The sequence below is a fragment of the Lynx canadensis genome, chromosome D2, assembly GCF_007474595.2.
Source record: "Lynx canadensis isolate LIC74 chromosome D2, mLynCan4.pri.v2, whole genome shotgun sequence".
In the NCBI taxonomy this organism is placed as follows: domain Eukaryota; kingdom Metazoa; phylum Chordata; class Mammalia; order Carnivora; family Felidae; genus Lynx; species Lynx canadensis.
In genome coordinates this window covers 24,300,885-24,327,419 of record NC_044313.2, presented here as the reverse complement: position 1 = coordinate 24,327,419, position 26,535 = coordinate 24,300,885, and the positions used below count along the sequence as shown (strand labels likewise).

Genomic DNA, 26,535 nt, shown 5'->3' with positions numbered 1-26,535 from the left:
GGGGGCTGAACCTCTCAACTCAGGGACTGCAATACTCTCTACTTTTCCTCAAGGCCTACAGGACATCCTGGGGTGGAGTAGGAGGAACATGGAAAACAGTAATCAATAATCAAAGTAATATTATTTAGCATGTCAACTATGTAGCCAGGCATTGTCCTATGTGGCTTAACCACTCTGAACTTCAGTGTTTTCCTTGGTGAAGTGGGATTAACAGTATTGACATAACAGAATTGAAGGATTCAATGAAGAACTGGATTTAAGGCACTCGAACAGTGCCTAGGACATAGCGAGTACTCAATACACGTTACCTGTTATCATCAGTAATATTACAGTTTAGCCCTGTTCATCTTGAATCAGAAGACTATGTATGATTTGGGCATCTCCTTCAACAGAACCCATAAATCATATGCATACACTATGCATGCACTGAATGAATGAATACACTCCTTGTTGTCCTGCTTTCCGAGATGAGCTCTGACACTCACTAGCCTTATGAATTTGGCTTAGTTCTTCAACTACTGGGCTTCGTTTTCCTATTTATAAAACAGACTTTTTCCCCCTACCTTGTGGGGGGTTCGTAAGAATTAGAAGAGAGTGTCCACAAGACCCCCAGCAGAGTACTCAGAATACAGTGAGGTAGGATTAGTTTAGTTATTACCTGTGACCATTATGTGTTTCTAAATTAGTCAAATGTTAAGTCTTTATAAATTGACACACATGGAGACATTATAGATTTGTTTTGGAAAGTTTTTATTTGTAGACACTTGACCCTTGAACAACAAGGGGAGTTGGGGGCGCCAATCCCTGCATCATCAAAAATCTACATATAACATTTGAGTCCCTGAAACTTAACTACTAATAACCTAGTGTTGACCAGAAGCCTTACCAATAACAAACAGTTGATTAGCATGTATTTTGCATGTCATACGTATTACATACTGTATTCTTATAATAAAGTAGGCTAGAGAAAAGAAAATGTTATTAAGAAAAGAATAAACTGAGGGTTGATTGGGGGTGGGAGGGATGGGAGGGTGGGTGATGGGTATTGAGGAGGTCACCTGTTGGAATGAGCACTGGGTGTTGTATGGAAACCAATTTGACAATAAATTTCATATTAAAAAAAATAAAATCATGAGAAAGAGAAAATGCATTTATAGCACTGTACTGTATTACTGGAAAAAAAAATCACACATAAGTGGACCTGCGCAGTTCAAATTCATGTTATTCAAGGGTCAACTGTGTACCAGAATTTACTAATGCCTTTTTTTCTCCCCTTTGTAACTCTCATAACTTTGTATAGCTCTTTGCCATACAAATGTCCCTGGGACTTTGGGAAGGCTATAACACAGCCGAGGAGAGTCTGACGAAAAGCCAGAGCTAGATGTCTAGCACATGCCTTCATGTTCCCAGCTTCTGCTTAGCCTGCTTGCCAGCTCTCCCTGGGAGGTTGTTTGTTATCAGGAAAACAATTATGAAGTCAGCCACGGGTGCCCTCAGTGGCCTGCATGGAGCCTGTCTCTAGGGCCCTTTCCCATGTCCAGGCATTTCACCTGCCTCCAGGTGCCTGTGACCCTGGGCCCCCTTCCCTCCACCCCTGGTGCTCACTGCCTCTTCCTCTTTGCCCTGAGGTGTATTCTTGGGGGAGCTGCATGGAGGAAAGGATTTGTCTCCAACTCCTGTTGAGTCCATCTCAGAGGGCAGATAGAATGCCAGTCTGGAGAGTTTGACAGTTGCTTTTAGCAGAGCGGGGACACTAGGGCTCTAAATATTCTTACCACTGTGTTTTCAAGCAAGGTGTCAAGACCCTATATCTTCACAGTGCCTTGCAGTGTGCAAAGCGCTCTCCGTGCCTCCATTGCACAACAGTGCTAGGATGTGAAAGAGGTGATGACTCTCCTCCATTTACAGATGAGGAGATGGAGGAGGAAGAGGAAGAGGTATTGTGCCCACACCAACACTCTGTCTGGTTCCAAGTCTAGTCCTGAGCCCCTTCACCTGCCAGTTGCAAGATACCCCGGGCTCCCTACCAAGCTTCCTGTGAACTGAAGCCCATGGGGGCGCTCTCCTCCCTGCAGTGGGTTGTGCCCCGTCTGCTTCCTTTTCCATCTTTTCACCAAGCCCTTAGTCCCCTGAATGGGTATCTGTGCTAGCAGGACTCCAAAATTATCTCTCTTTCTTCCTTCCTTCCTTCCTTCCTTCCTTCCTTCCTTCCTTCCTTCCTTCTTTCTTTCTTTCTTTCTTTCTTTCTTTCTTTCTTTCTTTCTTTCTTTCTTTCTTTCTTTCTTCCTTTTTTGTTTCTTAGCACAAGTGTTTAAGGAGCAGAGAAAGGTAGCTTTGAGAGGAAATGGGAATTTTTACAAGTTGTTTAAAGCTGCCAAAAGGGCAGTAGAGCCTCCAGGACTGACCAGCTAAGCCATTGGTGAGAGAAGCTTCGTGTTCTTCTCTGTGTCTCTCCCCTTCCCCTTTCCCATCACATCTCTTAAGTGAGGAACAGCTACATCCTCTTCTAATCAGATCAGAGGTCACTTTGGTGAGCTTCTCAGTCCCACGTCAGCCAGTAAGGCGCCTTATTCAAATCTTCTTTATCTGACGCCATAACCCAGATTCTTCCTGTCAGGGATTCCCCATAGGGCCACTTAGGGACTGCCTGTGTTCTGAGATCCAGTTGTCTTGGAGACATCTGTTCTGCCCCTTCATCTGGGAACCAACTTTTTTGGTTCTTGTGCTCAGTAGCAATTTTTTAAGGGCTCCTTTCAGTTGGTGGAAGATGTTTCCAGAAAAAGACATTGCTGTGAGCCTTGGATTCTCATCATCACAGAACCTCCAAAGTCAGTCTGGTGGAGCTTTGAAAGAGAGGGGCTTAGGAAGATGACAGAACCAGCTCCTACAGAGAGTACGAGGTGATGAGACAGACCCTAAGAAGCCATGACAGGAATAGCAGATTCCAGCTGAAGGGTGACTGTGCTCCTGTGCCTGTCTCTAGCTCTTTGCCACCTTGGTAGACATTCCTGATTGATCCCTATACTCTGTTCTCTTGAGACTAAATATGACTTCAGAATCCTTCTTGTCACAATGCTCCAGGCAGCCATCCCCAAACGACACGAGTTGATATTGTCTGCCCCATCCCTCCTTTATTTCTTCCAAAACCTGTATCTAGAGAGTTGAATTCCAGATTCCAGACAGATCTCCACAGAGCTGCTCATGGTGCCTCTCTTCGCTCCACTCACACCTACTGCCTGAGCCCTGAGCCCTGGGGTTATTTTTGGAAGCCAGAGTGTCAAAACAAGTTGGCTAGCTGTGTGCTCCCTGGTGCTGATGGGAGCTTGACAAGCTGTAGCCTGGCTTTAATTTCTCATTTTGAAGCATTAAATGTCAGGAGCTCAATTAACATTTTCATTATTGCATTTTTATTGTGCTCTTATTTAGGCTACAGATGTGTGGGAGCTAACATTCCTTTCCTGCTATTTTTAAAGAAAAAAATATCAGCCAAAATGATAAATTCTTACATCTTTAGGGTACTCTCCTGGTGCTTGATATGTCCCCAAATACACATCAATATCAGAACGTGATTTAATCATTTGTTGACTCATTCATCCATTCCACAATTATTTATTGAGCGGTTAACTACTGCATTTGGGGCACTATTCTGGGCTCTGAGGTGGGGGATGCCCATTGGGGAACCTTGGACAACATAGGTAGACCAGAAAATCTTGATCATTTCCTCTTCTAATAAGTATAACCACTGGGTGATGATGCTCAAGGGAAGGAAAAGAAGGGGAGACAGCATGAAGTTGTGAAGTGATGGAGGAGGCAGTAAGTGTGGCACAAACCAGATGATTTCTCCTGCAGTGCTCAATAGCCATGATCTGCTGAGGATAGTCATTTTATTCTGGCCACCCTATAAATTTCGTTACATGGTCGATAATATGGGGTCATTCATCTGTGTGGCACCCAAGAGACAGGTGGACATGTTTGAGTTGGATATACACTCACATGTAAACACACACACACACACACACACACACACACACACACAAACACACCAGTTTTCCTTAGGCTAAAATTATCCATGAGGAGGAAGGTATCCTTAGGCCCAACTTCTCCATGCATATCTATTGTTCCACTCTTTGCCACCTTCAGAAAATGCCTATAAAAATAAATTTTAAGAGACTATTGGTAAAAGCATGAATAGTTCAAGAGATCCAAGCTCATTAATACTGGGTCTTTGAGTCTTACCATTTAAAGATGAATTCCTGTAATATTATTTACTTGTGTTCCCATATTACATTTTTTTCTTCTTGCTGTGTTTTTGATATGACACCAATAAAGACACTGCACAAATCAACTCTAAACATACTTAGAAAATTGTTACCCTCTGCGACCCTTACCCTCAGTCCCAAATCTGCAAGTAATTACAAATGATGTGCTTATGTTTCAGGCAACATTGGCCCGGAGCTCTCATATACTGATATTGGTGTGTTCATCTCTTCTGATGGGGGCAACACATGGCGACAGGTAACTGGGAGAATTGGGAACAGGCAATTTAGGGCAAGTTCTGTCAACATCTCTTTTTCCTATAGATTCTCGGGCTCATTATGACTTTGTGGTTGCAAAAAATGTTGAAGCACCTGTTCAGTTTGGTCCATTTTCCTGACAAATGGACAGGGGGGTAAAATGGAAGTATTGGGTAAGCAATATGAAGAACTGGAATTTTCCCATTTTTTTCCATTCTTTCATTCAGTGATAAGTATGGAACAGCCACCAGATGCTAAGTACTGTGCTAGTTTCTGGGGATACAACTGGTGAAATCATTTCTATCATTAATGTGCCATGGGACCTATCTGCCCAGATAGGTCCCTTTACCTTTCTGGGTCTGTTTCTTTATCTACAAGATGAATAGGTTAGGATAATAAAAACCCAAGGCTGTTGAAATCTCTTGTGATTTAAATAATATGTAGGCCCAGCCTTAAGTAAGTATGAAGCAGCTTGATAGATACATGACTACATGAAAAATTAACTCAATTGTATACACATTTGTAGCACACTGTCCAATAGAAGTTTCAGCAGTGATGTAAATGTTCTGTGTCTGTGCCATCCCAAGTGGCTACTGAACACTTGAGATGTGGCTAGTGTGACAGAAGAACTGAATTTTTTTATTTTATTTATTTTAATCAATTTAAATTTAAATCATCTCATGTGGCTACTGTATTGAACAACACAGACTTATACAATGTCAGCTAGGTGTCAAGTACAAACCTGAGGAGGCAGTTGAATATTTTGGGGTCTCTTTCCTCAAAGAGTTCAAAATTAAGTAGGTAAAACAGCTTCATAAATAACTAACTGTAGTTCAGAGTGATTGAATTATTTTCGTGGCATTTTTAGCCTGCAGAGTAAAGGGAAGAATTGATTCTACTTGAGGAAACTGGGAAAGACTTAACAAGAAGAGTTGACATTTTAGTAAGTCTTAAAGATGAGAAGGTTTTTACCTGAGGAAGACAAAGGAAGAGCACTGAAGGTCTTGGAGAAGGGGAAGCCATCATCTGCAGTCTAGTTGGACAAGTTCCTGTTTGGATCCCTTAGTGAAATGTCATCACCATCACCAGCATCATCATCACCACCCCCATTGCCACCGCTGTCACCACTATCACTATCAAGAGAAAAATTTACCTAGGACTAATACTTACAACCAGCTATTTTAAGTATTATAAGGCATACGACAAAGAATAAGTTAAGGTTCCTACCCACAAGGCCAGAATCAGGCAGATGAGGAGACGACACATAATTAAGAACATACCTTCAGAACATAAGATAATCACTTTTTATAATTTTTTGAATTTATTTTTAGAGAAAGTGTGAGCAGGTGAGGGGCAGAGAGAGAGAGAAGGAGAGAGAGAGAATCCCACCCAGGCTCCATGCTGTAAGTGTGGACCTGACACGGGGCTTGATCCCATGAACCATGAGATCATGACCTGAATCAAAATCAAGAGTTGGACACTTAACTGATGGAGCCACCCAGGAGCCCCAAGATAAACTCTTTTAAGTGTCAAATTTGGATGGAAACTGGAACATCAACTCTTCTGGTATATAAACTCCCAACAACAAACCATTGTCCCTCCAACTCAAGAAATAGCTCACCTGGCCAGGTGACCACTGCAACATCCCTTCCTTGTGTTGTCACTACTTTGGTTTTCTTTTCTCTTTTTGTAAATAGCTAAGGACTTCAGTTTCCACTCCATTACTTTACAGGACACTTGTTAGCATTGGCCAAAATGATAGAGAGGAAAGTGTAGATAATGACTTTTCTCTTTTCCCCACGGCAAGAATCTTCTCGTACTCCTCAGCCTCACACTTAAATCCAGCATCTCCATTATGTGGATTATCACAGAGCCTACCTTTGAGCTCGGCAAAGAAAATGCTGTCATTGTAAGCCCAAAGTTCATGTTTATATATGATATATAAATGAATCACCCTGAGGTCCTTTTTGCATTAATATTACCATTAGTATGGACATTCTTATTTTCTTAAAAGACAAATGTGAGAAAGGAAACCAGTTGAGAGGTTAGGTTTTCCTCCATGGTGTTCCCTAAGGCAGACCCCATCCCTCCTATTCTATCCCTTTTAAATATGTTTAGACTCCTCACTTTTTCTACTATGTCTCACTTAACCCAGCATCCCAACCTCTCCTTCTAGGCTGTAAGAGCCACCACCAGTGGTTAAGAGCTAGAGGGATTATCCAATTCTAGTTTCCTCTAGAAGATCTATGGTAGGAGGTTGGTTCTCTGCTAGAGAAATGTTTTTGTTTTTTTTTTTTCCTGTTTCAGGTTGGAGATATGATAGTTGTATATAATAGAAGCATTGAGTTGTGTGGGATTACATCTGAAGTTCTCATAGCTCAGAGCCTGGCATCATAGTAGATGCTTAGGAAATGCCTATGGATGAATGGATCACTGAATGCTTGAATGAATTAATGGTTGCATGAAATGAGTAATGGACAAAAGGATGAATCAAAGAATGGATAACTCTACATCCCTGGAAGCACTGTATTCCAATACACCTTCAGAATCTGCAAGGGCCAAACTTAGGCCTTCATCCAGCTTGCACGGAAACCTAGGAGGCAGTGTCTCAGTCTAATAACTCAGTCATCATGTCTAGAGAAATTGTCTTTACATTCCTAGATAATTTATGAACAACACTGTAAGGGACAGACCATTTATAAATTAGCAAAAACCTGAATAGTTGAGAAAGGAGAGAACTGAGTAGTAAGTTACTCAAAATGCAAAGATGGGTAAACATTTTTAAGTCATATTTTCCTTTGGGTTACCTAGCTGAGCATGCATCTTGTTGTCTCGTCTTCTTGTAGCACACTGTATTACACACTGGACACAGTACTAGTGGAAAATATCCCTGGAAATTCCGTTTCAGTGAACTAGGGAGAGTTATTTGTTCTCTGCAAGTCCATTTCCTTTTCTGTTGAGTGAGGATGATAGTACTTGCCAAACTCCCTGGTAGGGTTGTTGGAAGACTCAGAACCTAGAGGAAACAATGTATGTGAAAGACTTTGTAACAAGCCCTGTGCAAATGTGAGGCATTGCTATGATTGTTGTTGTTGTTGTTGTTGTTCCAGATCTTTGATGAAGAGTACAATGTCTGGTTCCTAGACTGGGGTGGCGCCCTCGTGGCCATGAAACACACACCTCTGCCAGTCAGGCATTTGTGGTAAGGACAGCTCCCTACCCTATTAATAAGCTTTTTTTTTTCCTTTTAGTGGAAAGTGTTGGGACAAGTTTTTCTGCATGACTTTGTACCCATCTACCCATTTCCTCATCCATTTATTCACCCATCCATCCATTTAATATACATTCCATCATCTAACTCTTAGGTAGCAGTAGTAGACCAGATAATTTAGATGGGGAGGTATGATAAATAGAGTAGGGTGGTAGAAATGGTGCTCAGATAAGGCAGAAAAGAGCTGGAAGGACCTGTAGGTTCAAGCAGCCAAGATTAAGAATCCAAAATACAGGATATAGAAATTGCTACAAGAAACTTAGGTTCATGTAGCAGATACTAATTTCAGTTCTAGATAAGTTGGGTTTGAGATGTCTGTGAATATTCAAGCAGAGATGATGATTATTTGTCAGATATATTCATCTGAAGGTCAGGACAGAGGTCTGGGCTGACACTCTAGACTTGGAGTCATTAGCCATTAGATGATAGGTAAAGCCATGGAGGTGGGCTCAATGGCTCAGGAGGATAGGTACAACAAGGAGAAATCAGGGATTTATATGGACATGGTTGAATATCAACATACAGAATGGGAAATAAATTATGGAACAAAGAAGAAGTAGCCAAAAAGAAAAAAAAAAGCAAAAAAAAAAAAAACAGGAGAAATGTTTTCATGGATGCTGAAGAAAGGGGTGATCAATAGCACCAAATTCTATAATTGGACCAAATTAGTTATGGAATGAAAAAAAATGTAGGATTAATCAATGTAGAGTAGTAGAGGAGTTCAAACTCTACTTTGTCAGAGTAGATTCAAAAGACAAGTGGGGTTGAAAGATAGATTGCAATAGATTTATGAATGAAATGAGTGATGAATGAATGAATGATAAGCAATGGAGTAAAATGGAGACAGTGGAGATAACTCTTCTCAGTAAAGTAGATTATGGAATGAGGTTGTGTGTATATATGCAAGACCCTCCAGTGAGGACAAAGATCTGTGAGAATATACGATGATGATGATGATGATGATGATGATGACGACGACGACAACTGGACGACGACAACTGATGCTGTTGTTTTTTCTTGCTTTTGGCAGGAGATAATTAAGTATCATGTGCATTTATATGCTGAAGGGAAAGGATTTCAGACTTCACATGCAGCAAAGTGAATATTTGAGACTGAATATTTGGGAGTAGAGGGTACTATCCAGAGTACAGTTGTTGGGGTGAACCACAAGTTGGAGGATGGACTCTGGCTTAACTCCCAGACCCTTGATTTTGGGAGACTATCCCTTTTAAAGTAAGAGTTTTACTGGGAAGTATCAGACTGTAATCAGGAAGAGGCATAGGATTCCCAGGTGCCAAATTTAGGCTTCAGCCACCTTGGAAGGACTTAAAAACTTTTCTCTCAGTTTGTCCTTTTATTGGGTTAAACCATATGAACTTGCCATTTTTGGGGGGTGAAAATAGTCAAATACGGTCAGTTTCTTAGAGCTGAAGTTAGCATGAAGTCCAATGGTTTTACCAACTGCTATATTTTCCTATGAGATTATGAGATTGAATTTTGAAATGATACATGGAGCCATTTGTAAGGAAAAGTACTAACTGATGAATGAATGAACGTGTAAAGGTTCCCATTGTAATTGTTTATCACCCTGTTACTACTGATTATATACTTTTTGGGTACAATCAGAAGACCAAAATTACTGATACTAATGACAGAATTTTTTGAGGAATTCTTACATTCCCGATAGCATTCTAAACCCTTTAGTAAGTTAACTAAGTTAGTTCTTGACACAACGCTAGGTATGTGGGTACTCTTTTTATCACATAATTATAATAGCATTGAAATGCAGACATAATAAATACTTTGCTCAAGGCTACACAGCTAGTACCTGGCAGCACTAGGTTGGGTCTCTGCTATGGATGCTCTTCTGTTTTAACTGGATTTTCCAGATCTTTACTGAGTGTACAGAGGCTTATCACATGGTCCTAGCCCTCTAGGAGATCATAGACAAGATAAGGAGCTTAGACAGTCTATATGTCACCAGAAATCCAAGCAATGCCTGCTAAAGCATGCTGGCCCGGTGCATTGTTGGGATCTTAGTGCAGGATGGAGTCCTGCCCAGTGTGTAAGGGATCTTCGTGCAGATGGTGACAGGAGAGTTGATTTTTGAGAAAAAGATACCAGGAGTCAGAGGACTGATGAAACCAGTCAAAGGAAGGGAAACCCCTACCAAAACCTGGGATTCAGGAAAATTGGGGAGTGTTAAGAAAATATATCTGATTGGAATCAAGAATGTGAGTAAGTTAGGGTGGGTAGGACTCATTGGAGCTTAAATCCCAAGTTGAACCTTTAAGTAATCTCTTTTATTGCAAAGACCTGCCTCTTTGTGGAGGGAAGAGTTTCTCCACTGAGGATAGAGTAGGACTTGCACTCTCAGAAAGGATTACTTGACTCTTAAAACGCATTCATTTGTTTATTTGTTTTTTTCACCAAGAAAGGCAACATCTTTAGCCCCTATCAAAAAATTGCATTTATGTCTCAATAAGAGAATTGATAAATGCCCTGCAGACAGATATAGCTGAGCAGATTTTCTCCACTTAAGTCTTGAGAGAAGGGGTCTGATAGCCCCATCTCACACTTGACCATCACCCTCCTGCTCTTTCTCCATTATAATAGGAACCTAGTACTTACTTAGTGGTTGATTTCTAGACCCTTTTGCACAACAGTTTCCTTATTCTAAGGAAAAGAGGAATTTGGTGGTGTTGTTTCCTTTGGGGTACAGAAAAGGAGAGGATATTTGGCATGAACTAGAGAGTTTTGGTTTTGGTTCATCTTACCATCCTTACGTCTGACTGTTGAGTCTGTTCTGCAGTTCTTTCCCACCCAAGACCTGATCACTTCCCAAAGGAGCATTTATCTGGGAATTTTTGGAGGGAAACCATGCATGCTGGGAAAACTGCTTAATATTCTTTCAGGGATACGTAAGTAGGACAAAATCATGTCTCTCAAAATCCTCAATACAAAGTTTGAGTTTTCCCTTGTTCCATGAAATATCTGTTTTTTTGTTAGAAAATGTTTTCAAAGCTCAGGAGAAAATAGCTGCATTCGCGTTGAACTTCCTCTTACAGTAACAGTGGTAATACTACCTTCCATTTGCTTGCCTACTCCAAGTTACAAAGTGTTTTTCAAATGAAACTTTTGAGGTAGCATTTTCTCCATTTAAAGGATGTTGACACTGCTGTTTGTCGTAAATACTACAAATATTTCCCTGAACTTGGACGCCACCCATGATTCCTACTTGCTTGCCTACCTATGAATGCCAGTCTCTGAAATCATCTCTGCAATGGTTAAATACCAGCTATTGGGGTCATGTGTTAGAACACAATAAGAAATACCTTATTCAAGAATTCTCCTTTGCACTTCTCTTTCAAAGGCTAAGTGAGTATTTTGTAAGGACTTGACCATGTCATTATCATCAATGTTCCCTTATGAAATTCTTGACTGATATTTGTCTCCTGCTTATGAACTGCAAGCTTGTGAAACACAAGGAGTTTCTTCATCACCAGTAGCTTCTAATTAAGTCACAGCTTTCAAGGTAAACAAGTAGCTCATTTTAAGTGGAAGAAAAGTTAATCAGTTCATTGTTATTTTCTGTGTAGGCCTCAAACTGACATTATTTTGTACATAGATGTATATATATTCACATAGAAAAAAACAACACCAGCCTACACACTCTCACACAAGGGTATAGTGGTTCTCAAATTTAAATAATAGCTACATTGCCTTTCAGAGAAAATAGGAGTCATAATTGAAAAGCTGAGGAAACTTTAGCTAGGCTAATAAGGCATGCTGTTTCCCATAAATTGAAATGATAGGTAGCTAGATATGCATGAAGACAAAACAGCATACAAATGAACCCATCTATTTGTGACCGTGTACTCTTGGATGCATAGAGATTAGAACCTAAGTGCTATTTCAGGTAAGCCCTGCATCCAGCATTATCTTTATACCATAGATGCATTAGGGTAAAGTGAATAATGGAGCCCTATGGAATGCAGTGCTCTAATGAAAACTCAAAATAGTCAGAGCTACTAATCTACAGGTAGATTGGGGTCCTACTGTTTGCTTGCCCTGACAAGCTGTCAGTGTCTCCTTTCAATAGGATGTTCTTGGAAACAGGAAATGAAACATCACCTGGCCTTTTTTGTTCCTTTGTTTTTCTATAAATGGCTGTGAGTGTTAGTATTTTGTTCAGAAAAACATTCACATGAAAACAACAGTTCCAACCATACATGCCTCTGAAAAGGGAAAGTACGTGTGCTATTGTGAAGAACTTCCAGGTGGCTAAAATGTTACCACCTCATGTGTTTGTGACGAAATAAGATGGAACAATGTACCTCACCAAAGGGAGGACACTGATTCTCTGGGGAGGACTTCGTTGTCCTTGGAAGATATCTTCCTTTTAGTGGGTCTCATCTCAGTATTATAAAGTCATAGATGCTGGAATAAGGAAGGGTCTTAGAGAATGTGTAGTCTGGTTTCACACCTAGTGTAGCAGACACCTCTTGGACACCCCAGAGGATCACCCTACTTAACCACAATACCGCAGTACTAAGCAACTCACATATACCCAAGACAGAGATTTCCCCATCTTGTATAATGTCTTTAGCTGTTAAAACAATGTTTTTCGGTTGAGCAGTAGTGAACCTACTATAATTAATGTCCATCATTACCTGTTCTGCTGCCCAGAACTATACTGAATAAGTGGGATCCAGCATTGCACATAATTAAAGAATTATATAGCTGGAAAGGACCTCAAGAGGTCTCTTTGTCTAACCTTCCTCGGCTCTAGAAAATGATCAGATATGCAGCTCAAGACTGATTTTATGCATTTATGCACTTACTCCTCATGCATTCATTGAGCATATACTATCTATCCAGCTTTAGTTTAAGGGCTGCGCTATAAAAATGAACAAGACAAATACTTGGGAGCTTAAATTATTGTGCAAAAATATTTGACTATTCTCTTTAAAACCATTATGAGAATGGAAATATTTTCTTTTTTATCTGTATTTTTAATTGATATTTTTATGCATCCAACTACTTATTTCTTTCACAGACATTGCCCCTTTTCAGTAGTCAACAAATAGTGTTTTGTTTAACTAAAGCTTTCTTACTAAAAAAAAAAAGTAAAAGACATGGTAATTAATTCAGCTCTATTCTTCTTTACCCTAAGCTATCTTCAATTCATATAAACTGTTTTCAGAACAACCTGTTTTTTTTTTACCTTTAATCACATTGAATGTCAGTTTCTCTACAATGATTGTAACTAAACACAGTATTTAGGATTTAATAGAAGGATAGTTTTTTCTATTATGCATGTTAGCTATCTGTGAACACATAGTAGACTCACATAGACTCACCGTGGCTTGATTACCTCTTATAATAGCATCATTTCTAGAAAGTATGATTGACAATGACCCCAGTTGTTTTCAGCTTGAGCTTACCATTAGTTCTTCTTTTTCTTTCTCTGACTGTGGAGCTTTTTTTTTTTTTTTTTTTTTTTTCTAATTAAGCATTCTGTTTTAAGTTGGTCCTACCTTATAAGTGACTTCTAAATCTACATTCCCAACATTGATTACTCCCCAGAAGTTTAGATCCATCCATCCAAAAGTCTCCTTGACAATGTCTGAACCTGGAAGTTCAAAAAGCACCTAAACCTTGATGTGGACCAAATAAAAACAAACAAAAAAAGCTTTGCGTCTCCTTTTCGTCCCTTTTCCCCATCTCAACAGCTTAACCCTAAAAATCTGTTGTCCATGATTTATTTCCTTTGCTGAAGCAACCTGTATACATTATATTGCCTCCACCTCTAAAAGTATCTTTTCCATCTCTTTCTCCACTACTATAACCTTTGTCCTGGCCCCTGTTCTTGCTTGGTATCTTACAATTGTTACACTTTCCCTCAGCTCATCTCCTTGCATCCACTTTGAGTCCTGACAATCCATTCACTATAAAGAAATGAAAATTATGTTTTAAATTTAAAGCAAATTATATCTCTCTCCTTGCAGATGGAAACAAGGTCCTTCATGGTCTGTCTGGTCTTGTTTTCTGACTCCGTTTTCCTTCTATAATCTACTTTCCCACTGATCTACAGCCATTGGCAATCTTTCTGTTCTCCCTTGTGAAAGCAACTTCCTTTCACACTAGGTCTTACCTCTGGAATGGCTCTTACCAGGGTCTAATCAACTTGTTCCTTATTATCATTCAGACCTCAGTTGAAATATAACCTCTTCAAAGAGGACTTTCTTAAACTTTCAATACAAAGTAGTTATTGTGGTCACTCTCTACCACATCACTTTGTTTTATTTGTCTTCATGACACCTATTTGTAACTCATATTTTTTATAACTCATATTTTTAATCCATTTGTCTGAATATTGTTTGTGTCCTCAAATTAGAACGTAAGTTCCACTTACCCTAGGGCCTTCCCTTTCTTGTTCACCACTAGATCCTTTAAACAGAGGCCACTGCCAGACCAGGTACAGTTAAGCATCATATATATTTATAAAGGAAGTGTATTTGATTTTGATTTTGTATTCTTGTCTTGCCATTATTTAGAGGTCAGTTGGAAGTTTACACCTGTCTAAGTATTGGAGACCCTAACAATTTTCAGTTTCACCTGTGGATCTAATAAAGAATTCCCAATTCCTTTGTCTGGGCCATTAATGAGTTATTGAACTGAGTAGGGAAAAGAAGGTGCATCCCTTGGGGATACCATTCACTATAGTTACTTCAAAACATTAAAAAACCTCCCTGTAATCAAAAAAAAAAAAATAGCTCACATAAATGGCAGGCCATCCAGACCCAAATTTCTGATACCCAAGAGATTAAATTTTCTAATGTCCTATTTTTCGGAGTTTGTTCAGGAGTTTTGTTTTGTTTTGTTTTGTTTTGTTTTGTTTTGTTTTGTTTTTAATAATTACCTCAGTTCACAATATTCAAGTGTTAGAGGTTCCTGATCTCATAAAGTCACCAGTATGGCACAGTCGTGACCTTCCAAGTGGTAGGCTGACCATAAATGAGAATCACGGGATCCATTCCTCACCCTGATTCTATAGGGATGTCTCCTTGCTTATGTTTATAAACATGGTTTGTAATGGATTCTTTGGATCTTGGTTATTATATATGCTAGCTTTCCCACGTGGATTTTGGCATTTCTTAGTCTTTCTTCTGATCTCATTCTTCCATCTAACCCATGCTTCTACTCCTTCCACATGAACTCAGTTCATACAACAGGCCTTTTATTTTCCAGTTTTTCTTTTCATCTTGGGCTTGGCTTTTCCTTGGAACTTCCATCTCAGAGCTAGAAGGCTATGATGGTCCCTCCGTGTCTACTCTGTGGTATCTCATCCACTGTACAAAGTAATAATGACTATCTTCTGCCTTGTTCTCAATGGCAGTGGTAGGAAGGCTCCTCCTTCCCTGGGACATTGGTAGCGCCCACCATTATTTTCTCTGCTAGTGTTAATAAGTGATCTTCACTGGTAAGGAAATTCAGGGAACGAGATAGGACAGAGGCCTTCATCTCACTTTGGCTTCTTCCTAGCAGTATAAAACCCAGTTTATCCAAAGTCACCCAAACAAATAACTAAAGAAATGCTTACTTATCTCCTAGAGCTATTGCCTAGTTAACTAGTTAGTGGCCAGGACATACTCGAAAACAACTATGATTATTTGAGGAACTGAGCAGGTCAATGGCAAGAAAGGTATGAAGTTCATTGCCAATTGTGCTTTCATCTTCACCTTCGAAATAAGAAACTCATTTTTAAGAAAAGCAGTTCATATCTACCCAACTTTCTCTAGGTCAGCTTGGATGATTATGTAGCTTTCAGCCTATTTAAAAAAAAAAAAAAAGTCTGAAATGGCCAAATTCTTAAAAGTTAAGGAGGTATTTTTTTTTTTTGTTTTTTGGGATTTTTTTTTAACGTTTATTTATTTTTGGGAGACGGAGTGTGAGTGGGGGAGGGGCAGAGAGAGAGGGAGACAGAATCTGAAGCAGGCTCCAGGCTCTGAGCCATCAGCACAGAGCCTGACATGGGGCTCAAACTCACGAATCATAACCATGAGATCATGACCTGAGCAGAAGTCAGACGCTTAAATGACTGAGCCACCCAGGCGCCCCAAGGCAGTATTGTTAACTATCATCATCATGTTACATGTTAGATCGCCAGAACTCATTTATCTTGCATAACTGAGACTTTGAACCCATTGAGCAACATCTCATTTCTCCCTCCTGCCTCCTCACCACTACCCCTGGAAACCAGCCTGATTGTGGTAATCTTTTCATAATATATACATATATCAAAATATCACATGGCACACTTTAAATGTATATAATTTTTACATGTCAAAAATAACTCAATATTTTAGAAAAGTCAAGACAGACACAATTTGTGAACTCATAAAAACTTAAGTTTGGACTGTCTGCTTTTCGTTTTTTGTGTGAATATAGACTTAGGTGTATCATAAATTCAGAAATTGGTTAAGAAAGGACAAGACAAAGAGAAAGAGACAGAGACAGAGAGTCTGAGACAGACAAAGAAGTAGATATGTAGAGAACAGGCTGAGTAGGTTGACCAGTAATGGAGAGATTCCTGCAGCCAGTACATGAATGCCAAGATAAATCATGCTTGAAAAAAGTGGATGGATTGGAAGAGTGCCATTAATCATTCTTTATTTCTTTCATTAATTTATTCATTTAACATTTTTATAGTGCCAACTAGGTGCCTGTTTTTCTGCTAGGTGCTAGGAATGCAAAAATGAATAATATGGACTTTGACCTCAAAAAGCTCACAGTTCAGTGGAAAAATCAGACACGTATTTATCTAAATGTATATGTAATATCATGTAAGAAATCTTATAATAAAGATGTGTGGGTGGTGTTAGGAAAGCATTCAATTAACAAGACATACATGACCCCTGAACTCTGAAGATTTTCGTTTTGAACTGGTGGATTTAAGATCCATTAAGAAGTTATCACTCAGCACTATGAGAGGAAAAGCCTACAGAGTTCCTATAGTTGAACTCAGAGAATCCTGAGTTATGGAGTCAGGGAAGAATTAAGAATTAATATGGCCAGGAGGAGGGAGCACAGGGAATAAAGCAAATAAAGCTGCTTTGGGGAAGAAGGAGGGTCAGGTACTTGACAATATCAAGAAAGGAAAAGAAGCAAGCACACAGAATTGCCCCAGTCTCCTCCACTAGTAACCTTCTCTTTAAAGAGTTTCAGGTGCTGTGTCCACAGAGGGCCAGACCTTTCTCTTAGCGCTGGACAAAAGATGGGATAGTATTGTCTAGAATGTCTTTGACACTCAGCACTCATCTCTAACAGCTCCTTAAAGTGGCACTGGGGAGGGAAAATGATCCTAACGTTCATTCTGAACAAATAGGAAATTGCTTTTCTTAAGGTTTGATCTGAAAGACACACACCTCCCCTCCCATAGGCTACACCCCGCACTACTCAATTTATCTGTGTCAGAAACTCCAGGGACTGAATTGATTGTGCTGTAAATTGAACCTCAGTTCTATTCTGAGTACTTGAAACGTTACACTCCATCCACTAAGTCCTCCTGCTTGGGTTGGTTGGTGGTGTCGGTGTGTGTGTGTGTGTGTGTGTGTGTGTGTGTGTTTTGATTCTAATATGTTGAAATATTTCTGCAGTCTGGTGCTATCTCTGCCTGGGACAGGAATTACAGTTTTGATCAAATCTCATAATAATATAGGGAGATGCTGAAGATTAATGCCTATTGATAATTCAAACTGCCAGAAAGTGAGATACAGAGGAGAATTTAATAACCTGAAAAATTGTTGCAAAAGAGTATGGTTTTATTTTCAGCTGTCTCTTCCATGTACTTGTTTCCAACCCAGGGTGAGTTTTGACGAGGGCCACTCCTGGGACAAGTATGGTTTCACTTCGGTTCCTCTCTTTGTTGACGGGGCTCTGGTGGAGGCGGGAGTGGAGACCCAAATCATGACGTGAGTACTTGTTTTGCTGTGGCCGAAAGGAGTTCAAGAACTGGGTTCTGTTTCCACTGAGGCCACGGGTTTTCCCAGGGAATCCAACACCAAAGCATTTCAATCTGGTCCATAGTTTCCTCATCTGTAAAATGGAAATATGCAACCTTATACCCACTGATTGGGAAGGCTACTGACAGCGTCTGAGAAGCTAGGCTTCTAATTGAGCAGTTAAGATTTTTCTAACAGAATTTAAGATATTGTAAATTTCCATGTGTCCAAAATCCAAGCAAATGGAAAACTTCAGTCTTTAGACGTGTTTTCTTTCCAAAACTGTCCAGTAGGGGGCGAGGCACAGGGACAGAGCAAACAAAATAGCCCACATACTGAAAATAAGAGAATATTTTAAGTACTCCTGGAGCTTGTGGCACGCGTGCACACATGCACATATGCACACGCGCGCGCACACACACACACACACACCACGGAGTTGTTGTTCTACTTCAAGTTAATTTGCTGTGAATGTTTTTGTATATCCCTTTACATTGAGAATAGATCATCTTAAGGCTTTAACAATTCCTGAAATATTTTCTGAATGTTAAAGAAAATAGTAAGTTGCTACGATTTTTTAAAACTCTATATAATTTTAATTCCTAAAAAGTTGATCACCTAAGTGCGTTTGTGTGCATGTGTGTACGTGAGGGATATGGGAAGATAGTTATGGTAACCTTCTACCAGCCAATACCACCCTCGCCTCCTTCACTTTCAAGTGACTAGAACACTCTATGCCTTAATTATCACTGAATGGAATTGAGGGAGTCTTCTGGGTAAGATTAGGGGGAATCTGCCGTGTCATGGAGTTGGCACAGAAGGGCTCCCAGAATGCTTCTCTGCTGGTTTGGGAGAAGAGTCTGGTCTTCCTCCTCTAGGGAACACTGCTGTTCTTTGAAACTTTGCGTTACAAATGTCTTTGTGGTTTGAATCAGTCTCTTCCAGTATTCCTTAACCGGCTTTGAAGGGAAGGCAGATACAGGAGCAAATGGCTAGTTCCATGTCTTATCTTTTTCCCAGGGTATCATTTAAAAAATCGGTCTTAACTACAGCTATGCAGTTGTGATCAGAGGTCATAAACTGGCCACCAACTTGACTCCTCTGCCGTGTTCCACCCCTCTTCTTCCATTCTCACACCCAAAGTGTTGACCAGCACGCACACGCACACTGGGCTTTCAGAGTGACAGAAAAAAACTGACAAAAAATAACAGAAGAAATGGTGCACAAGTGGGGGAAAACAAACAAATATAATAAATGGACAAAATCTGATCCCAGGTTTAGGACACCTGAGTTAGAATTCTGTAGAATCCTGTGGCTGTGGATTACCTGTCTGGTAGCTAACCACGCTATATCTTCATTTCTTCATTTTAAGACTGAATCACTCCTGCTTCTTTTAAAAATGTTGAAATCCTAAAATTCTTTGCCTTTTTAGCAAGTTTAGCAGAAGCCCTGTAAGGGTGTCATGTCTACAGGACTTGTATACAGAAACAGTCTAGGATTTCCAGTATCCTCATTACTGGGGGAAAAAAAAAGGTTTATAATAGAAAATCTGAATGGTTCCACAAGAATACCTTTAAAATGTTTTGGACAAGTGCAACAAAGAGTGATTTTAAATTCTCTTTAATTCTCTCCGAATTTCCCAAATTGCCAGGAAAATATTATCCCTTAACTCCAGGGGCGGTGAACTGTGTCTTTTAAAGACTCAATGCTCATTTTTGAGCTTCTGCTATGCCTTAGGTGCTGGGTTGGATCCTGGAGCTCTGTGGTTGAAAACTGAAAGATACAATGTCAAACCCTATGAAGAGCTGCTCTGATTCTCCATGGGGTATATTATGTTACTAACTGATGTCTGTAGATGTGAACCTGTGTTATGGTAAGACTTTTCTGGACAGTTCTGTCATAAAAGATGAGCAAGGATTTCCTGCAGACTTTGTTGCTCAGGATGTAAGGTTGTAATCTGAGTTTTGTCCAGGAATTTCTTCCCATTTTCTTAAAATACACCCTAAATAGAACTGTCTCACTGTCCAAATTTCTAATGAAAGTTTCTAAACAAACAGACTCTGTTGCTAAGCTGAGAAATCACTTTATTAAAAGTTAACAATTCTGTATTCAAGTGTAGCTGTATAAGCGTACACAGTATTTAAGATACAGTATATTATTGATGCCTAGAGTCTAAAGCTTCACCATTTGTTGCATATGCAGCAATAATGTATGGTGGAAGTGTAAGTTCTGGATGTTCAAAGGAAGCATCATAATATAAGTTGTATTTCTAAGATACAAATGATTTAGTAAATCTATATATATACATCTATCATAAATATGTATATGCAAGTGTATATAAATACAGACGCATACACATACACATTTACCTATACATGTATGTATAGAGAGAGAGATAGGTAACAGATACAAGTAGAGAGAAATCTCAAGGATCTAGGGGCCTGGTATGACCTTTATAGTTATACTGCAAAAAAAAAAATAGTAATAGAAGTTAAAAATATCGTTGGTGCCTATGTGGTAGATACTGTTCTAGATGAACAAATCAGAGAAATTCCTGTCTTCATAAAGTTTACCGGATTGTACATTAAATAAATGTGACATACAAATGACTCTGTCATTTTACCCAGAATACTCTGCCAAGAGATTAAAATGTTTTCTTGTGAATTCTGGGAAGCATATGGGATACTGGGAATACCATCATCTTTTTTCATGAAGATCTTTGACATGAACTAACTTTTCCAAATTATTTCCTATCCTTCACTTAATCACTAGCTATAGAAAGAAAACCTTCCCTCTTTTCTAGGACTTTACATGTCCATCAAGGATTTAAAGTATTGAATTCTAAATTCCATAAGGCAAGTGTGCATTCAAGAAGGTTGTGGATTCTGCTTGAATTTATCAAGCCAGATATGGCTGCATTTCATAGTCAAACCTGACATAGTCCTAGAACTTGGGCAGTGAAGGTATACATGATCCTAAAGTCAGGTGTTTCCTGCTTTTGTACCAAAGGTAGATACCAGTCCCCCTTTTATTTTGTTTTCCTCTCATCCCATAATGTGATTGATCCTGCATTTTCTTGTATGAGCCCTCTTTGAATGCATTGCATGCTTATCGTGGGCATTGCTTTGAATGATATCATATATACACCAGTCTCTACATGACCTGGCATTCCCCAGCAAGTTTAAGGCTACATTTTAAATTCTGTGTTCATCTAATCTTACATGGTAATAATTTTTTTCTCAGCTTCAGATAGAGTTTAGCTCATCACATGGATACGAAGGAGATTGACCTCAGGGCCAAACCATTTACCAAAAAGACGAGATAGCACTCCTATTTTTCTTTCCTCCCCACCAAGACTCCGCAAGAGCAGTCACAGCTTCTGCCCCTTCTACCTTCTTTATCAAGATACTTTAAATGCTAGTAAGTAGCAGGAACTAGGGGAGGGCATCATTGCCTTACATGGGATTTGGGACAGGCAGGTATTTTCATGAAATTAAGATGCGTTTGGAAGCAGTTGTCCAACCAAGTATGAACAATTCAGGCTTCCTGTTTTTAACTTTTCATCAAATTCAGAGTTTCTCTGGTATGAAAATAATCGAGGTTTTGTCAGGGTTCTTCAGGCAGCCACAAGTGTGAGCCCTGGAAGGATTGCCAAGAGGCAATTTTTGTCTCTCCCTCAGATTTGAAAAGGACTTTAAACCCAGGTGGCCCAATTGGCTAACCAGTGCTTTCCCCTCATGGAATGACAAGGACATGGAGGGAAGCAGGAGCTCAAAAAAAAATGATATACTCCCTAAGCACTGTGAGGGCAGGGAGTCCATTTGGGGATAAATGTGCTTCCTCTTGTCATTTAACCAAAAACTTACTAATGATGTAGGCTGTTTGAATTCTGGATTTTTCTCCTTGTGCTTAACCCTAACTCTGTAGCTCAGCTTTGGTCAGGGAGAAAGAAAGGCTAGCTCATTCTCACTGAGGTTATATCGCTTTATCTTGCTACCTTCATTTAGAGGATGTAAATATTTATCAGGATACAGTGGTTAATTTTGTGTCAGCTTGACTGGGGCCTCTGGGTGCCTAGATATTTGGTCACACATATTTCTGTGAGGATGTGTTTGGGTAAGATTAATATTTCAATCATAAAGCAGACTGCCCTCCCTAATGTTTGTGGGGCTTATCCGGTCAGTTAAAAGTCTGAATGGAACAAAAAGGCTGAGCTTTCCCTGAGCAAGAGAGAATTCCTCTTGAGTGGCTGGCTGCCTTTGAACTGAGGGACATGGCTTTTTCTGTCCTTGAATTTCAACTAAAAAATCCACTTGGGTTTCAAGCCTGAACTACTCTATCAGCTCTCTTGGGTTTCCAGCTTGCTGACTCACCCTACAGATCTTGGGACTTGTCAACCTCCATAATTGTGTAAGCCAGTTCCTTATAGTAAGCAAATCTCTCTCTCTCTCTCTCTCTCTCTGTCTCTCTCTATGTATGTATATACACACATATACAGCTGACCCTTGAACAATAGGTTTGAACTGCACTGGTCTACATATATGTGGATTTTTTTTTCAATGAATACAGTACAGTACTATAAATGTATTTTTTCTCTTCCTTGTGATTTTCTTTTCTCTAGCTGACTTTATTGTAAGAATACATTATGTGATACATATAACATACACAATATGTACTAAGTGACTATGTTATCAGTAAGACTTCCAGTCAACATTTGGCTATTAAAAATTAAGTTTTTGGGGGGAGCCAAAAGTAATACGATTTCTAACTCTGCAGAGGCTTGATGCCCCTAACCCCCCCTGCATTATTCAAGGGTAAGGGTCAACTGTATATGTATAACTTATTGGTTCTGTTTCTCTGGAGAGCTCTGAATAATACACAGTTTATAATTGAAAATTGTGTAATGAGCTTCTAATATGTTTCAGAGTCTCTTAGAGGGTATTAAAGAGGTAAATACAATTCTTTTTACCTTCAAAGAACACTCACACCAATGTGTTTGGGGAAGGAGATATACCAATCATCAAAGAACCCTGGTTGTATAACCAGGATATGAGTAAAAGGAAGTGAAAACTTCACACATACAAAAAAAAAGTGATGATTGAGTTGGTCTTGAAATTTCATAGCAGTTCACCAGTGGAGAACCAATTAATAGGTAATGGAATATAAGCTCAAAGAAAGCACAGATTTTTTTCAGTTTTATTGAGTACTGTAACCTCAGTACTCCTCCTGAAAGAGGAATTGCCACATTGTAGAAGGTCAGTAATTATTTGTTGAAACAATGACTGATTTCAAGACAAAGAACCAAACAAAGCAAAGTGCCACAAAAGAGTACATGGCTGGGTCTCAAGGGATTGATATTTTGAAGGGTCTTTAATTATGTTTAAGAATTTGACCTGTATCCAGAGTGATGTTCTTGAATTTGAAAATATGGTAATGCCATTCCTCTTCTCGAAGCCCATGGAAGTCTCTCTGTTGCCTTTAGGATTAAGTCATTCAATAGTCTATAAATGTCTATACTTGATCACACGACTGGGATCTCATTTCTGTCCCCAACACTGACTACTTTTCTCTGATCCATTGGTGCCTTCCTGCCCCTGGGTTTTTGTATATCTGTATGGAATGTGCTTGCCTTCTGAACTTGAACAACCAAACTTCTGGATATCTTTCAGGTCTCAGCTTAAGTATCAGCTCTTCTGGCACACTTTCTTTAGCCCACCATATCACATTGAGGACCCTCATGCCACATGCTGTCTTAGCCCTATGTAGTTTTCCTTTACCATGCTTTGGACAATAAATATTTAACGAAAATGGCATTGTTTTTCAGTAGCTTCCTCCTCCACCTTCATCTGCCCTTGATCCACAGACACGTGTGTGTGTGTGTGTGTGTGTGTGTGTGTGTGTGTGTGTGTGTAAACACACACATATGACTTTAAGTTCTGTGAGGGAGGATCTTTGTGTATGTTGTTCTTTGAGTGCTATATGTTTACCAGTGTTTAGGATATGATGGTGTATATGTCAGTGATTAAATGAATAAATGAATGAATTAACAAATGCATTTTATGGTCCCCAATAATCTCACCACTATTGTGATTCTAGTGACTTATCTGGACTCTGAAGTGCTATGATCAGAATCTACTAGTTGCAAGTAATGAGGGTCTGGGAGTTGAGTAGGAATCAGCATTCTGTGTGCAGAGGTGTGTATGGAGTGTGATGACACAAGGGATGGAATGATGTGTGGCCACCAAGAGGCAGCTGGAGAACGAGAACCAAAAGGGGGTGATTCCGAATTTCCTCAACCATTCACAAGAGTCTGCCCGGCTTCCACTTCTCCTGAAAGCCAGTGCTTGGGGAGCATGGTACCTTGGAACATGAGCTCTACAGGGAATTCGTGTGGGAGAGACAGTCCCCAGCTTGCAGGCATGGGGTTTACTTACTTTCATTGCTCTTTTTTCCCACCGTCTTTTCAAATGTTATTATTTCGGCATCTCCCTGGTAACCTTGATAGGAACCATCTAGTCTAGCCTAATTCATTGTGAAATGTGACCATTCTTATTACTTAAGGCTGAGAACGGGACTGGATGATTGACAAACAGAGGGCCTACTGCCACCTCAGACAGTGGCTCTCTACCTGATGGGATGAGTTGCTTGCAGCTGCTGGAGTACTCGGGCCTCTTTGGTGTAGTATTTGCCCCCAGATTAGCATGCTAAGGAGAACTCTTTTTTGCTTGACTCAGATGTTGAATCAAATGGAGAAACACTGCTTTCCTACATTCTCAAAGCTACATTTGAAATTCTTTCTTGATATAAAATATTTGAGCCCATTGGCTGTGATTTAGCTGATCTTTAACAAGAGCAAGGGAGAACCTGATAATCTCTCAGGGGAAAAACAATAAACCAAAAGGAAAGTCCTGCTTCCCTGGAAGAAAGTGGATGCTTCTTGCCAGGCGTAAGAAGTACCTTCTTACCCGTCTGTGTCTGTTCAACACCTTCTTTTTTGTCAGGTACCTGAGCACTTTCTCAAATTGGATTTTATAGATTTCTCCCAACAACCCTGCTGTGTAGATCAGATTGTCATCACTCAGCAGATGAGGACACTGAGGCTCAGAGAAATTCACTGCTCACCTCACAAGTTCAGTAGGAGGCAAATTGAGAGCAAGGACTGTGAATTTCAAATGTCAGGCTAAGAGCTGAAATTTGAGGAAAGGTAGTAGAATTCTCCAAGGTTTGTTCAATAAAGGACCGTGGTGTGTGGGAACAAGAGTGACAGGATGCTAGCTATTCACTAAGTATTGATGGATGGCCACTGTCCTCCAGGCACCAAGTCACAGAAGACCCATTCAAACACAACCTGTTTGAAAAGATATGGTGAACATGTGCTAGAACTGGAGAAGGATTACATTGGAAGGTATGGGGCAAATTGTAGTTGCTATGAGACATCAAAGAAGAGATTGAAGATAGAATAGCTGGAAAAGGTTTTGTGACTCTGCAGACAAGAAGGAGACAGGGAGCATTATGAGCAAACATGGAGCAGTAGACCATGCCTGTCCTGCAGAGGGGACAGTGAGAGGTAGAGATACTTGCAGCAAATTGTCTAGGGCCAATTGCCTCACTGACTCCTTGTATAAATCCAATTCTAATTGGCATAAATCTCAGATCCATTGTTCCACTAGCGGAACTAATAGCCATAGTGAAGGGGGAGAAAGAATATTTTACCTAGAAAATTATACAAACCCCAAAACCGCAGAGGTGAAAAAAAATGAAGACCTTCTTTCCACTCACGAGACTGTGACCACATGCTTAGCAGGGAACATGCCCTTAAATATAGCCTTAGTGCCATGCAGAGACCCAACCCTGAGCATAAATGCATTGTTTAGCCTCTGGTAACTGCATCTGATAAAGTCGTTGGAAATGAACCAGTGCTGCTTCCATTGATCTGTTTTTCAGTTCTCTGCTATTTGCTGGAAGAACCCGATTTTACTTTGCCCAAAGTAAGTCATTCGAGTAATCGGTAAATCCAGTGGAACTCTGAAGTCACTGCCTCTAAGGCTGGCTGCCGGGCTCACATTCTTCAGGTTGTCAACAGACGTCCATCATTTCAGAAGCACACTCCTCCTTGTGCCAAGGAACACAGAAGCAGAATGTATGCCGATTGTAGGGGGTTTTAGGTGATACTGGGATGTACGGGAGGCTGGCAATAGCCTGGAAGGAAAAGATTTATTTTGACCAAAAAACGACTGTGTGTGATGGGGTGATGGCCAAGAGCATGGGTTTTAGAGCTCCACACTCCAGGGACAGGGCTCAGGTTTCCACTTAGCATCCATGTGACCTTGGAAGCCTTATCTGCTCTCCCTCTGAGTTTGGGTTTCCTGACATGGATGTGAGAATTAAGTGGAAATAAGCTCCACAGAGGAACGTTAGAGATGTTTGTAATCTCTCTAGTCTAATGAACAAGATGTGAGTCACTTGCAGGGAAGAACTTTGGCCAACCAGATAGGGGTCCACAAAGATTTTCCCTAATGATTTTAGACTTTGCTGGCCACAGGGTCTTCGATGCAACTACTTGATCCCCAATCTAGTGTGAAAGCAGCCAGAGCCGTTCACAATATGCAAATGAATGGGCCTCAGGGTATTCCAATAAACCTTCACTCATAGGCACTGAAATTTGAATTTCATGCAATTGTTACATGTCATAAAATACCATTATTCATTTGCTTTTCTTCCCCTAACATTTAAAAACTGTTGT

At 39.9% G+C, this 26,535-nt stretch overlaps 1 protein-coding gene across 1 annotated transcript in view; it reads left to right on the top strand.

The window, feature by feature from the left end:
* The window catches only part of SORCS3 (sortilin related VPS10 domain containing receptor 3), a 414,417-nt gene that overhangs the window by 320,605 nt on the left and 67,277 nt on the right, over nt 1-26,535 (top strand). Inside the window, exons 12-14 of the mRNA XM_032595155.1 lie at nt 4,439-4,515; nt 7,625-7,716; nt 17,655-17,762. Coding sequence (XP_032451046.1) covers nt 4,439-4,515; nt 7,625-7,716; nt 17,655-17,762 — 277 coding nt within the window. The remainder of the gene's footprint in view (nt 1-4,438; nt 4,516-7,624; nt 7,717-17,654; nt 17,763-26,535) is intronic.